At 38.4% G+C, this 16009-nt stretch overlaps 1 protein-coding gene across 10 annotated transcripts in view; it reads left to right on the top strand.

Annotated features, from left to right (window-relative positions):
* MIPOL1 (mirror-image polydactyly 1) overlaps positions 1–16009 on the top strand; it is a 288733-nt gene that overhangs the window by 69676 nt on the left and 203048 nt on the right. For 9 of the 10 annotated variants that reach the window (XM_073349059.1, XM_073349064.1, XM_073349060.1 and 6 more), the window contains 3 exons: positions 6719–6947; positions 10306–10438; positions 13214–13319. In XM_073349059.1, coding sequence (XP_073205160.1) covers positions 6719–6947; positions 10306–10438; positions 13214–13319 — 468 coding nt within the window. Of the gene's footprint in view, positions 1–3850; positions 3937–6718; positions 6948–10305; positions 10439–13213; positions 13320–16009 lie in introns of all 10 variants that reach the window. The other variant, XM_073349068.1, reaches the window with a different exon arrangement.

Raw genomic sequence — 16009 nt, forward strand, 5'->3', positions numbered from 1 at the left:
GTGTGACATTTGATGAATGCCTTGTATAGTTGTGATATCGGGGAAAGTGTAAACAAAAAACGCACATAAAGTCATCGTGCAACACCTAGATAATTTATAATTTTACTGTTTATATCCATCTTGACATTTTTTATCTGCCAAAGGCAGGTTTCATTTGGAATCTTAATCTGAGATTTATTTGGTGGATCTGGAAGTCATAGCTAGAGTTCCCACAGGAAATGGTCCATCTACCAACAGATTAAATGGCAGTCCTGCAGTTGTTAAGGGAGCTCTGCATTTAACACACATGCATACTCATTCAGTCAGCACTGTGGAGAAAAATTAAAGTAGTAACCCAGGTTTAGGAACAATGTAGCTAAAAAGTCCCATATTTGCTGAATGACAAAGGGTTATATAGCAGCATTTCATTTTATTATTCGTGCTTGAATTTCTTGTTTGCTTTGTTGAGTCTGCTGACGAATACTAATAAATGCCTGCAACAATCCAGACGAGAGATGCCTGGCAACAAAGCTATGCGGTGGACCTCCCTGATCTTCTCCAGTTCACAACCTGACCTTTTGAAAAATTGGCTGGGCTAAGCTGCAGAATTTGGGTGTAATGGTTATTGTTAACTCCAGCTTTAGGATTTATTAATTTGTGTGATCAAGACTTACCTATACTTCAAAGTTTCAAAAGACCAAACACAATCATCCATCCATTAGAACTAACATTGTGTTTCAGTGAATCCCACTTAGTGTCTGACTAGAGATTCTGCTATTTTGATGTGTTCAGAATCTAAAAATGCTTTTAGAGTAAGAGAGAAACCAATCTAACAAAAATCGTTTTTCTTCTCAAATGCTAGTATTTTTTTTAAATGTTAATTGAAAAATGAGAATGGAATGCCAAAGGAAGTATGTCATATTTACCTATTAATATTTGCATCATGATTAACTGCAGTGAATACCAGACGTGCTCAATCTTGTAAATATTTAAGTCTTCCCATTTACTTCAGCATTTTGGATGCAAAGAAAGATAGTAAAAGGCTAATAATGAGAGAGAAAGAGAGAGAGAAAATATAATAGCTAAAATAACCAGTGTCCTTGGAGAATTGTAAAAATTGCCATTCTGCCAGAATAACTCCAACAGTTCTTAAGCTCTCTCAATTTCTTTCTTTCTAAAGGATGTTGCCGGGATTCCAAACAAGTACAGGTGAAATAAAGAAGCATTCTAAGTAACACAGATGTCCTTCTTTAAATTACTTACAGAGAATGAATTCAGTATTCTCTTTAGATTCCATCAAGATTTAAAGAAATGAACCATTACACTTTGAGTTTTGTCTATATTCTAGAAGACAAAGGACATCTGACTTTTTCAAAAGTTATTTTAAAAGTTTTTTTATCATGTGAAATAAAGTGACATTTATTTCAGAATAAAACTTATACAAGTTTTGCTTTGTGAACTATTAGCAAAAAACTTCCTTGTTTTAACAAAAATTTCTGTCCATTTCATCACCATTTTGGACTCTTAAAAATGCAAACCAAAACCAGAAAAGCCTCAGCCCTTAAACTGCAGTGCTGTACTAATGCAACTATCTGTCAAAGCAGTTTTGGTAGTTGAAAAGTTATATGTTTGAGAATTACAATTTCATTTTAATTAAGAGGATAATTATTTTTACACAAACCATTAAAAATTATAAAAAGTTTGTAAACGTGCCTCTTGGGTTTTTTGTGACAGATCATATTGTGATCTGGCATGTTCATGAAAGTTATGGCCATCCTGAGTTTTGGAAGAATACCACTATAATTATTTGAATTTCCTCTTTATTTCTTGGTAGGGAACCATTATTCCATGTTCACTGTTTAAAAAAAAATCATTATTCTTTGACTCCATTTTGTTGTGTCTCTTAAGGTCCTAATGAAGCCAATGAAAAAGAAAAGAGAAACTGTGGGAGTAATCTCTAAATGTCACCAGAATAGAAGGGGGCAAGGAGAAGGGCCAAAAATGAGGTAGTGGACAGAGCACTGGAGTGGAATTCAAAAGACCTGGGTTCTATGCCCGTTTCTGCCACTGGCGTGTGGGTGACTTGGGGCAAGTCTCACTTCCTGTATTTGTGCCCCAGTTACCACATCTGGAAATCGGGATGAGACTGACCTTCTTTAATGCAAGAGCTTTGATTTCTACTGATGAAAAGTGCTATCTATAGAAGAGCTAAGTGGTATTATTATTAATGGGTCCCTGTCACAGAGTGACTAGCTCTTTCAGGGGAGTCAGGGCCAGCCTCACTTGTGATCCTCCCAGCTGATCCTGATGGGCTAAAGATCAAATGACCCTGTTCAATTATTGACCCAGCTGGGAAGGAGTCAGAGGAATGAGGAATCTAAAAAGAGTGAGATAGAGCTCAGTTAGTAGAGGAGCTGGCTCCTCTGACAAGCCCTGGAGAAGGGCAACTCCTAAGCAGATGGCTCTGAGGAGGAATGAGGAGCAACAAGAGGGAGACGATGGTCAACTCTGAAGCAAGATGGACTAAGAGGGATAAAGAGGAAAAATCTTGTATCTGTTTCAAGGTTTTGCCTAAATTGTATTTTTGGAGAATAAAACTATGCTTGAATAAAGACCCTAGGTGTGGCACTGAATCCTCCATGGGCAGAGATGACAGGCCATCAACCTACAGCTTCTTAAACGTGTGTGTTTTCAAAAGAAAACAAACAACACACTAAATCTGCCTTGCATTGTGTTTGGAGGAATTCCTTAAGAGACCCTCGCCTGTCCCAGTCAATTGCCGGGGATTTTAGAGTCTTCAGCTAATAGGGGTCTCTTCTCCCTGACTAGCACCAGTTGTGAACCAGGTGACTGTCTTCAGGCCTTGTGGCCTGTTCAGTCTTTACCGGGCTGACAATTAGGGACAGATGAGGGAACTGGGATATACTGCACCTGCGCAGCACTTTCTCTGATGTAATTCTCAAGGGCCTGGCTGTCATCTGTGGAAGTCAGTCTAGGTGGAGTTACAGGAAAGGGAAGGGATTCAATTAAGTGACACATTGAGTGTGATACGAGCCCCCAGATGTCCCTAAACTTCTGTGGCTGCAGATCCCAGCCTCCCCATGGAGCTGCTCTGAACTCTGCACAGGTGATGCTATTAGGCCTCGTATGGAGTCCTAGTAAAAAGCATATTTTTTTAGTAGTCCCGATACAAGGAAGATACGTAATAGGGCCAAATTAAAAGAGAGTGTCAATGAAGGACAGTTGCAGGATAATAGCCTGGTGCTCCTAGACAAATGCCAAGTTTAGACACTCAATACTATGACTATTAGGTCAATAAAATGATCAACTTAGGCCAGTCTATGCTAAAACCCCTAGGCTGAGGTAACCTGTGGCTTTTATTTTGAAAATGGGAGATGTTGATCCTGTAGCAATATTCTGTATTAAATGCTTGAGCCAGCTGTTACAATTTTGCCAAACAGAAGTTGGAATTACTTTCATTATCCACTTGCACTGAATTTCCCAAGTCCTTCTCCATCTTCTCACTAATTTATTTGGGCTGAATCTTGAAGACTTCTGGTTTGCACACACATAAAGGACAACAGTACTGAGAAAGAGGCATGTCAACTGAGTAGAGGACATCAAAAAGTAGTAGAAGCTCTTTGCCAAGGTACTTTGCAACCTCATACATACTGCGCTTGTAATGACCCCAATGGGAATGAGGGAGGAGAAAGCACGCATATGTAGATCCTTGCATACAGCCCAAACAAACCCCGCCCCTCCCCACCTACACCAAGCAACGGAAGTAGATTCCTTCCCTCAGTGTCATTTTGTTTCACTGCATGTTTATTCAAGTAAAACCCTTTTATATGAGCTTTGCCCTCTTTTTCAGGATATAGGACCTCTATTCAGGAAGGGGGTGAGCTGTTTAGCAATCTGGTTCTCTTGCAGACATTCCGTTCGGTAGACGTTTCAGAGGTAATATGTGTATATGTTGGCCTTGACAAAAAATGCTGATTCATTCCTTTCTGATCCTTAAGTTACCCAGCCATGGTACTGGTTTCTTTTGCATCTATTAAAAATGGGTTAGTTACAAGTTTCAAGCTGAAGTGTTGTCTTTTCCATAAGACTTAATATATTGATTAGTAGAAGTGCAATAATGTACAGTCAAATTGCATTAGATTAGATTAGGTTCTGTAGCTAGGACAAATGGTCATGCTTATTTGGTGAATAAAATATTTCTGAAATTGATAAAAGTCACAATACACAGTAAACCTGACTGCATTTACAAAATTTTCCTCAAAGCACTCTGGTCCAGACGCGCTCAAATGAGGACAATGACATAGTTGTAGTGCCTTGGCAAAGAAAGGATGCAGCTTTATTGAACAAGCAACAACTTCACCCTTAATGCCCCATGACAGATAGTCCTTCCAATTCTGAGAGGGGGAGGCTGCCACCTTTCCTTTCTGTCTTATAAAACCAGCAAGGAAAGACCAGGTCCCATAAGCCGGATCAATTACAGGCCCTAAGACCAGCTAATTGAAATGTCCCATGCAAATTTGAATCCATTGCAATGATGACTGGCTTTGCTGATGACTCAAAGGAGACATAGATTTCCAAGTCCTAACCGCACCTAGATTGGGAATCAGAGAGCACCACCCTACTAGTGCCCTAAACAGTACAGTTCAGCTCACCCTCCTGCAAGAACTCAGTACATCCATTGATGAGGTTTAAAAGCTGCAGATGTGAAAAATAGGAAAAGGAAAACCTCTGCTATCGATCACCTTATGCCCTGGAGTATGAGAGCTGAGATCTCTTGAAATTTTGATCTGTCCCAGTGTAACTACAAAGGCTGATTAGCTTGTTATATACTTGGATGATAAGTATTTTAGGGCAGGAACCATCTTTTTGTCCTGTGTTTGTACAGTTCCTAGGGAGTCCTGATCCATGACTAAGGCTTCGAGGCCCAAAGGTAATACAAATAATAAATAGTAGGTGTGTGGTGGTTGGAGAGTTCATCGCAGTCACTAATCCATCCCTGCCTGAGGTGCTTCAAATAAATACTAGTTATGGAGTTTACTGCTAGAATACAGAAAGAAAATAATTACCTGAGATTGAACCAAACTATTGAGAGCAAGTACGAATTTCAGTAATGCAGCACCCATCCTATAATGTGCAGGGGGGTGGTTTGTATTACTTTGTATGCAAAGCAAAGGGTATCTAAAGTGGGAGAAGTGGAGGAGACAATGCATTTGCAGACAAGATTCGTCAATGTGTACTTTGGTAGATAGGGAAGCAATTAAAGGTAGTTCAAGGAGAACTCCCTTTAGTGGTTACACAACCAAAAGGGATTCCACCCCGCCCCCCACAACAAGGGTTTAAAGGCAATAAAAACTCCCATTACCTTAGTTCTCTAGCTAATAGTGACTGAATATACCCAGAATGTCCCACACCCTAGTGGGGGCAAGATCTGTACTCAGTGTCTCTGCTCTGCCTTGTTCATTACAGCGAGGTCTTCCTTTGCTATGTATTGTAGCAGGGAGAAAGAGGCTGAACCACTTTCCCCCAATAGCTCATAAATCCAGCAGCAGTTTCAATGAACGGCCAGTCAGAAACCAGGGGTGCGTGGGACAATGAGCACTAGTGCATACCTGATTCAGGAGTCCTGCCTGTCCTGCGTAAGTTCCGTAATAGTGCTGCGATAGCCTAACCTGAGGGAGCAAGCTTCAACCCCAGTGCTGAGGCAGAGTTTGCAGCAAGTGACTGTGTGTCATTGCTATTCCTCCCTCAGGAAAGAAAGAGTCCCACAATTTCAACAGATTTTAGGGAATTACTTTGAGTATTCTTGGATTAAAGTCTCTGCTTCTCAGTTTTATATGCAGTACAGTATCCTGGGTTTGTTTAATGGCTATTTTAAGGCTATTCATAGAACAGTAACAGGGCATAGACAGTTTTTTCTTGTATCTGTTTTGAGGGGAAATAATGAGTCCGATCAAAGTACAGTATGTATAGAATAAAAGTAATCTTAATAAACAGTGACACAAAACAAAAACCCTCCTCAAGAAGTTTTAGAAATAGAACTCTTAGTAGTCTCTATTTAATCTACATAAAACAGATAGCTCAGAGTATACCTGCTTCTGAAGATTTGCAAATATTATTACACTCTCTGGGTGAATGATGCACTGACATGCACTGGCTGCATATTCCAGCAGACTTCCACAAATTGTGGTGGCAAAACTATCATAGCATATGCTGGAGTATCATATTTCTATAGAAGCTGGAGAGCTGAGTGGAGCCAGGTGCTTTGGGAACTAAGAGGAAAATTAACATAAGCTTTGAAGTCAAGAGGCCTCAGTGTAAATGAAAATCAGGCTCATAACGCGCTGTAATACAGGCTTACCCTGGCTATTGCAGGTCATCTGTCAGGACCAATGATCTATCCTGTTAATAAGTAATTGAGAGGGAAGAGAAATCAGGAAATGGGGAGCAATTTTTGACTTGCATGTGAAATATCCAGTAAAAATCAGTAACTCCTGAATATGGACTGATCTCCTGAGTCAGTGCTTTGGATACACTCCTCTCCTTTCATCAGTAGGATGATGAGGGAGCAGTGGATCTAAATTGGTATGTTTCCTCCTTCTGTTACAAAGAAAAGTGTGGGTGGGTTTTAAAACTTCATAAATTATTTTAAGTGTATGCGTTCCTTCAATTTAAAAGGCAGTTCAAGGACAACTTTTTGTTAATTTTTATCTTCAAATAGAAATCTGTAGTCTGGAACAGCAAAGAGAAGACTTTTGTCCGAAATTTCAGCTTTATCCAAGTTCTTCAAGAAGCCTACAACCACAACATGAATTAGTCATCCAAGGCAATGTTGAAGCAATGAAGCTGTCAGATTTGCCAACAGCCACCTCACTCAGTGTTCAGAGTGCTAGCACCCAGAATGTGTGTCTAGATCATGTTATTGCCCCTTGTACTGCTGAAGAATCAAGGTAAATACAAGCTTCTTTTATATATTTTTCCTGGATTGAGAATATTTCACTATTATGGGTAAAATTTTCAAAGGCGATGAAGGGAGATAGCTGCCCAGGTTGCATTAAAATTCAGTGGTGTTTGGGTGCCTAACTCCCTTAGGCTTTGAAAATTCCAAAAATATGGAGCATTTCTGTGTAATTTGGAATGAGTGTAAGGCTGTTTATGTGTTGGATTCATAAAAATGGTCACCATGCTCTCCCACCCCTAGGCCATGTCTCCTGGAATCCAGTGTGTCTCCCACTCCTTTCAGCTGTTTCTCCTCTAGCACTAATCCAAAGCTATTGTGGTGCTGATAAATATTTACCTAGGGCTATAATAAACCTGCACAAAACACTACTGAAATTTAAACAAGGCATGGTCACTGCCCCAAAGAAGGTAAAATCTGCATCAGACAAACATTGAAAATGAAGCTAACTGTAGAAAAGGAGGGGTAGCAAAATGAGGTGCAATGGTTAAAACAAAGTCTCTTTATGTCACAAATGAAGTTCTCAAAAAGAAAAGGAGTACTTGTGGCACCTTAGAGACTAACCAATTTATTTGAGCTTTCGTGAGCTACAGCTCACTTCATCGGATGCATACCGTGGAAACTGCAGCAGACTTTATATATACACAGAGAATATGAAACAATACCTCCTCCCACCCCACTGTCCTGCTGGTAATGAAGTTCTGACACTAATGAAATGAAGTTCTGACACTAATTACAATTGAGTATTGGGCTGGGCAGCAGGAGAGAGAGCTCAGCCGTGTAGGTCACTTACGAAAACCAAGGCAAAAGAAATGGGTCTTGGAGAGAGGGCTTGAAGGAAGAGAATGAGGCTGTTGTTGGGTGCACTGGAAAAGGGGCTTTCATTCACGAGTGAGTTGAGTTTATGGGAATTAAGACAAGTGTAGGAAGAGGAGTAACCAAGGGAGCAATGATGGGTGAGGAGTGGGCAGACCACCTGGTGTGAGTTGGGGGAGCAAAGGCAGATAGGAGGTGAGATGTAGGCAAAGCCTTACAAGTGAGGATGAGGATTTATAACACTTTGGAGAAAGCACCCACAGAAGGAATCTAGGGGGCTATGGGAGAGGGAGGAATGGTCTGTGGAGTGAGAGAGAGATTATAACGTGGCTACAGAATTGTGGATAGATTGAAGATGGGAAGATCAGGGAGGCTGGGGATTAGGTGGTTGTATTATAGTTCAGGTCAGAGAGAGGCAGGGTGTGTGAGGCAGGGTATTAGCAATGGGGACTGAAAAGAAAGGATGGTTTTAGAAGTGGTGAATACTGGGGTGTGAGAGGAGAGAAGTGAAAGGGTCAAATGCAACTCTTAGATGTGAGTTGGGCAAGTGACTAAATTGTCAGTAGCAAAGGTGAAAGGAGGGGCAAGTTGATACGTGTTTACATCTTTCTGCCTTCCATGTAGATTCCCTCTTATCTTTTTCCAGTGTTAATAACGCTTCTTGTGTTCACCTTCATAATACCAACTTCTTACGTTGGTGAGTCCAGTTGAACTGATAACTGGTCCTACCACTTGCACAGCTTCCCTCTTGCTTCAGTGCAAGCTACCCTTGTTTGACATAATTGTGCTAACATGCTACTCAATATGGATGTCTTTGATAGAAAGTGATGAATCAACTGCGGTAACCCTAGAATTCCATGAATAGTCCTCTCAACACATTCCTGGGGGCAACTGATCTCTCCATGGCTCTATGGATCCAAGATTTGTTTCTTTGTGTGCTGGAGATAGGATCCATAGTTTCATCCTTGATCTATTCATGTTTATATATAATAAAAATTTCTGGGGTCTGTATATGTTAATCATTGTCTTAATGCAGATATTCTGTAAGGCCTTTAGTAGACTTATCCATATTATTTTCCATTCTTTATTTGACCTGTTTTGAGTCCCATGATAATCTATATTGCATTTTCATTATAATTAGAATGTAAAACGCTCCTTCATGTAATCATGTGTGTATGTACTTATGAGAAACTCTGATTTATTTACTAGGGGTTAAATTTTCAAATGCACCCTCATGACTTTGGAGCCTGAATCCCATTTCCAAAAGTGACTTAGGCAATCAGGAGCCATTGATTTAGGAAGTCTCATTGAAAGTCAGTGGGACTGTAGTGTCTAAGTAAATTTTTGAAAATGGGATTTCGGCTCCAAAGACACTTAGCCACATTTGAAAATATTTTGCTAGGTCTTCAGCTGTCTGGGAAAGATCACCCTTGGTTTTCTCCTATTTATTTTTGGGAAATGTATTGTATTTGAAGATAGCGTGCACAAAAAAAGTTGCAGAGTTGGTATGTCAAAGGTAATAGGTTATATTGTATAAAACTTAAGGTTTCTGTGCCTGTTACTTATAATCCATGAATTTCTCCCCTAATCCATGAACATGTCTACATTGGTTCTGCATTAGAGCTAAGATCTGAGTTATCTGGAAATAACAGGTGACAGAGTAAAAGGAATTTTTTAAATCTTACTTTGAGTTGGGTCCTAGAAAGGTAGACTACAAGACAATATTTTGTAGACATTGGTATACTGTTAATGAAGCCTAAATTTTTGTCTGATTGGTATAGCAAGAGTGCCCAATTCAGTTTTTAACCAGGAAAGGATTTCACCCCTTGTTATCAGCTCCCTACAGTAGCTGGTATCAGACCTTAGAAGCAAAATAGGTAGTATAAAGGTTCAGCAGGAAATTTCACCACATTGTATTCCAAAAATTAACCTTTTCAACTCTACCTTATCTCTCTTCTTTCCATCACTAAATAAATGCTCTTGGAATAGGGTGGTATAAAGTGGGAACATCCTGTGGTCTGATATAATATTCAGAATAACATAAAATCATTTTCTAGAATTCCAAAAATATGTTTTCCTTTGTCTCATATCTTTTGAATATTTTGAATATTTTGAATATATTTTGAATATTTTCATTTCTTTTCGTTGAGTGACCCATTCTCTTGGAATACATACTTTATCCTGAGCATAAATTTGATCCCCCAATATTTTCCTTACATTATCACTCCAGATTAAGCTCAGGATTTTTGATCTTTACTTCCTTTAAGCATTTCCAATTTATAGACTTCATAGCTTATTTAGCTTAGTTTATTTTATATACTAGCATTTTAATACATTTATTATTTCAAATACTGCTGCTCTTGTAGGTTTAAAAGGTGAGAAATAGCATTGTCCAGCTCTATGGCTAATTTATAAATCCTAAATCTGTGATAGTTTTGTAAACTTCAGATGCAGGTAGTGGATGTCTTGCTGAATGAGAGAATTTCTATTCTATTGATTGATGAATTTTTTTAATCTTTTTTTAAAAATCATAGTATTACAGAAAAACAAGGTAGAATGCTCTCTGACCTCATGACTTCTTGGAAGGAGACTGGAGACCTAGATAAAGAGATGAATATTGCATTCCTTTTAAAAGAATTGGATGTTGTAAGGGCAAAGAATAAAAAGGTACAATAGAGATATTCAGATTACAGTACTTGCTGTTTTATTGTTTCCCATTAAACCTTCATTTCAACCTTTTCTAATATAGTTTTTTAAATTATTTTATTTTATTGCATTATTAATCAATAGATCTCTTGTCATTTCTACTCTTAGTATTTGCATAATGAATGTTTCCAAGGAAGTGAATAATCTTTTATTTTTTTACTTTTTTAATCAGTGACATCAATTCCTATATCATAGATATAGATGCAAAATAAATATATCACTGTAGGGCCATTCATTAACATTTTACTAGGTTTCAGTCAGACTTGTGGAGACTGGGGAATTTAGAAACAGAAGGGCTAATCTGAAACCTACTGAAATTAATGGAAAGACTCCTGTGGTCTTCTGTGAGCTTTGGATCAGGGCCCACACTGGGCTAGTTTCATGTCAGTCATTCACGCTAATGACTGGGAGATCCAGTACAGATCACAGAATTTTGCAAATGAGTGATTAAGTAAGCACAGTACAAAAGCGAGAATAATGTGTCACAAAATGTGCTTTGTCCATTTATTTTTACAATAATTTGATATTTCACAGCAAACTAGTAGTAAAGGTATCATACAATATTTTGAAGAAGTAATAATATTTAGTAACATGAAATCTCACAACAGTGCACTCCTATTAAAACTTTTCTGAGAAGAGGGGAGAGACCAATGTTTTAAAAGCAGAACGTAAATAATTAGACATAGCAAATTGTTTCAGGCCCCAATCCAGCAAACATGCATATGCTTAACTGTACTCATTTTGGTTGTCCTTTTGAAAACAAGTACAGAAATGTTCACAGATTTGAGGGCTTAGTAAATTCCGCTGTATTTATTTTCCCTTTTTATTAGCATTTCCCCGTTGTCATTTAATTAATGAATTTCTGCATTGCAGCTGATTGACTGAACTTGATTTATTTAGCAGCAGTGCCTCTTCAGGTCTGTTACCATACCTGGCCTCTAACAGCACCTCTGTTTGTTTAATGCTGACCACATTTTTCCATCCCAAGCTTTAATTATCTACTCTCTCACATTCCCTCTCCTGTTTGCTTAATTCCACCTTTAATTAGACTAATACCAAAATAACAATTGCAATCTCTACATATATTTCTCCAAATTTCTCTCATTTTAGATAGAAAACATTTGAGATTTTTCCCCTACTCCCTCATGTCTTAATCTTGAGGGAAACCCTAGAGATTGTACAAATTCTTAAGCATTGATCATTTTAATATAACCTCTGCGTCCCTCTGTTTGTGTACTGTAATCTCCATTGGATTTCTCTCTCTAGAATTTGGAGGAGTTTGAGACTCTGAGAGTTCTTGGTTCCAAAGTTATTCTATCTACCAAATGAACCCCAATCCATGTTTTATTAGTGTTACTTTAATTCCCTCAGCCTCCATCACTACCTTGTCTTGGGTTTGGTTTTGTTTTTTTCGTGAAGACTAGACTTCAGCCTTCTAATATAACGTTGATGGTAGAGAGTTTGAATGATGGTGCTTCCACATTTTTATGAAAAGTTTGAAACCTACTTTCCAGAATGGCATTCATTTAATCTGTTCTGTTAAACAATTTATCCCCATGGATTTTCCCCCATTCTCAGACAGCTCAAGCATTTCATGACGCTATTATCAGCTGTTTGGCATAAACAGTGGCTAGAAGCTTATAAATAAGAGCAATAATTTATAAACTGGAGCTCTTGCTTTATGAATATAGTCAATCTGATAGGCAGGCCCAAATGTCACTTTGTTGTTTTAATGTAAGTTTTGGGGTAATTTCTGTTATTGGTTACACCAGGGATCGGCAGCCTTTGGCACGCTGCAACCTTTGGCAGGCTGGGCCGATTTGTTTACCTGCTGTGTCCACAGATTCAGCCAATCGCAGCTCCCACCGGCCGCGGTTCACCACTCCAGGCCAATGGGGGCTGCGGGAAGTGGTGCAGGCCGAGGGATGTGCTGGCCGCTGCTTCCCGCAGCCCCCATTGGCCTGGAGTGGCAAACTGTGGCCAGTGGGAGCTGCGATCGCCCAAACCTGCGGACGCGGCAGGTAAACAAAACAGCCTGGCCCACCAGGGGGCTTACCCTGATGGGCCGTGTGCCAAAGGTTGCCAATCCCTGGGTCACACGCTGCAGAGGTTTCTATTGTCAGTGAGAGTCACATGTGCATAACCAAATGGCAGATTCTGACGTTTCTGCAGGTACATTTTTTTACAGTTAAATGACAGCCACACTTTACTGTTTCCCAAGTACAGATCCAATTGATTCCCAAATAAAAGAAGGGCTCAATATGAGGAGAAAGAGTCAAAATTCTGGCTTGAAAAGAATACAGAAAAGAATGTATTGCACCTACAATCTTGGCCCAAACCTTTCCGTTTATCTGAACTGAACACCATTGCTATGAAAGGGCTGTAAGCTGAAAGAATATTCCAGGGAATAAGATGCATCATTCATCCCATGCTGCTTCTGAATTTCTTAATGTAACACTGTTACAGCTAGTAGTTTCTGAGTTGGAGTGTCCCAAATAAAAACAGTGCTGTCTGTCGTACAGAGTAGATGAAAACAAGGGGGTTGAAAACAGATGGTATTTTCTGCTTTAGTGTTTTAAATAAATAGAAGTACGTTAAACACCTGTGTTGTTTAATATTTGTTTTCTTTGGAAGGAAAGGAATCATTTTATAATGGGAAATTTTTATTTTGCTGAAGATTAATGGACAGGGTATATTTGTCAGACAAGAATCTTATTGTCCATTTGTTCAATTAAGCTTCAGGATAAGCTGTCTGAAAAAGACAAGGAGCTGAAGACAATAAAGCTGGACTTAGAACTGCAAGAGAGAGCTACAGAAGCTAAGATTGCGGAAAAGACTGCAGGTACAGTAGACAAGCATTTAACAGATGGCCCTATGGATCATACAGTACCCATGGTTGCTATATGACGTGGCCTAGTGACTGTTAGCTATGTTTGCTAAAGGAGGGAAGATTTGATAATTTTTTTTTTATGTGTGGCTGTTTAGAGTTGCTTAGAAAATAGGTGGCTTTAACATCCTGGTACTGGTATTAGTGAGAGCTTTACCTGTATTCATACTGATTTGGGCATTAAGTGCATTGTTAACACCATGTCAATCCAATCACAAAAAGGTTGTTTGTTTTGTTGGAAGGTCCTGAACAAACAAGAAGAAATAATGATTACCAGTGCCTCTACCTTTCAACCAGCAGTTCAAATACCACTTATTGTTTTAGCTTGTTCAGAGCAATACTACCCCCCCCGCCCCCCCTTTGTATGGAGATAGTCACATATTCACCTCAACTGGAGACCTGCACTTTACTTGAAAAATCTGTTCTTCTGGTAGTTAATGAATTTTCATCTCATGACATTGATGATGGTATGGCTCCAGAGGATGAGGTTTATAAAAGATTTCCAAAGTGCAACGATTTTAAAGTTTACAGTTGAAAGTGACTACTTTAAAATAGATTTTAAGAACAGTACAGATGTGAATATATTTAACCATTGTTCTCTGGGTAGGTATATAAAAAAAAACAGTTACCTTGTTAAGTTGCAAAAAGTTATATTTTAAGTAGAATATATTTACATTTGACAGTGATTTCTTATATAGAGCCAGTACACCGTGAGGCTAAAATATTATAGAAAGATGATGTTTAGTACCATAAAGAAAGATGACAACGTTCTTTGAGATCTTTCTCCATGTGATTTAGAGTTAATTGCACCAGAATTTTATGAAATGCTTCACGCAATTTATTCTCAGCCATATTTTATTAGGTTTAAGTTAGGTGCAAGGTGTAAAATTATGTGTCTAATGACCTGTCTCCAAGATATTGGTACTGAAAGGGAGATTAATCATCACCAGAAAAATAGTGGAAAAGAATGTAAGTAAACTCTCCAACTGAAAAATCAGATGGTTGGCTATCAGTTTAATGTCAAGCTCCTAAGAATACGATATTCTTTTGTGTGTGTATATTACAGATGGAAGAGGAGGTTTATGGGGATGAGGAGCTAGACAGTGTGAAACAAAATAAGAGAAATTCTGGATATTATTAAACTCTGCTAGTTTCTTTTTTTGAATGAACCCTCTTGTGTATATTCAGAAGAAACATAAATCTTCTGTGTGTGTCATGATAACATCTTTTGTTTGCATTAAATTCAAAGTTATCTGTTTGTTTTCTGGATGTTTGCATAGCGTCTTACCTATTGTATATAATACAGAAATATTCTATTTAAAGTAAACCTTCATTGCTCATTAAAGCCTATAGGGAAAAAGCCCCTGTAGATATAAAATACATAGTCAAAATCCTAATCAGTTTCCTGTAAGGATAAGAAGAAACAACTATTGGCAATCAGTTCCCATCTTAAGTTTTTAATTTTCTGTTTACTTTAGTAAATTTATTAATGATATCCTCTCAGAAGGATATGACATGATATGATAACTAGATATGGACATAGCAATAAACCATTGAAACCGAATGTGAATCAAAGCTTTGAAGTCTTAAGAACATTAGGTAACTTTTTAATAAATTTTCCCCCTCTCATCTTTTCTTTGTTTCTGCATCTCCTGTTCTGGAAGAGCAGAAGTGTCTAATTGCTGGGAAACTGGGTGTCCTTTTATTTCTAGCCTGACTGGAAGAAGAAAGCCTCCAATATCTCTCGAGTGTTTGCTTCCTGCTCGGTTTTACCAGTGTAAAAGTTTCAGATAACTCCAAAATTTGGAGTGCTTATCCAAGTTATCTAAACCAAACTGAACTTGTGGAGGTTTGCCGATTTGTCTAATAAAAACTTCAGGGGCAGACCTACTTTATCATTAAAGAGCATAATAATGAAGATTCAGTGTATTTAGACAAATGATTTTTTTCAATTTGTTAAGTTCATTGAGAAAAGGGGAACACATGGTGTTATGATTTCATGTAACTAGTTAATGTTTAATTGCTATTGTATTTAACACATCAAGAATGAAGCTTAGAAATATGGGTGTTTGCATTCTTCCTATTGCTTAGTATTGACTTTGTGATAAGAAAATTACTCCAGAAAAGTACATTGTAAAAAGCATCACATAAGGACATCATAAAAACATTTACCACCTTCTTTGGGAGGGATTACAATTCACTTTTTAAAAATGAACCTTCCAATTTATAGAAGGCCTTGCTGATTTAAAACCTGTGTCAGAAAGGCAGAAAAAGATACCTGACATCTCAGGCAGTCCAGTTTCTGCACTGATTATGGTACTTCTTCCCAGGTGATGGCAATTCACTCAGTGTTCTCACTTCCTGTGCCAGATCTTCCTTTGCCTTCCTTGCTTTCTCTTTCCTCTTTCAGGTATGCAATTCAGTGTTTGCGTAGCATGTTTCCCATCTGCCATGTGGTGTTCACATCCCAACCACCTGAGCCGTCTTACTTTTATAATATGTCCTGCTCTGTCATCAGCCTGGTCCTATAAATCCTGGAATGGTTACTAAGTCCAATCTGGAATCAGATCTACGTTTCTGTGTCCTTGAACTTTTCTCTTGCTAGAACACTGTCTGTGTGTCTTCATGATCTTTGAGTTTAAGTT

The sequence above is a fragment of the Lepidochelys kempii genome, chromosome 6 (assembly GCF_965140265.1).
Source record: "Lepidochelys kempii isolate rLepKem1 chromosome 6, rLepKem1.hap2, whole genome shotgun sequence".
Lineage (NCBI taxonomy): Eukaryota > Metazoa > Chordata > Testudines > Cheloniidae > Lepidochelys > Lepidochelys kempii.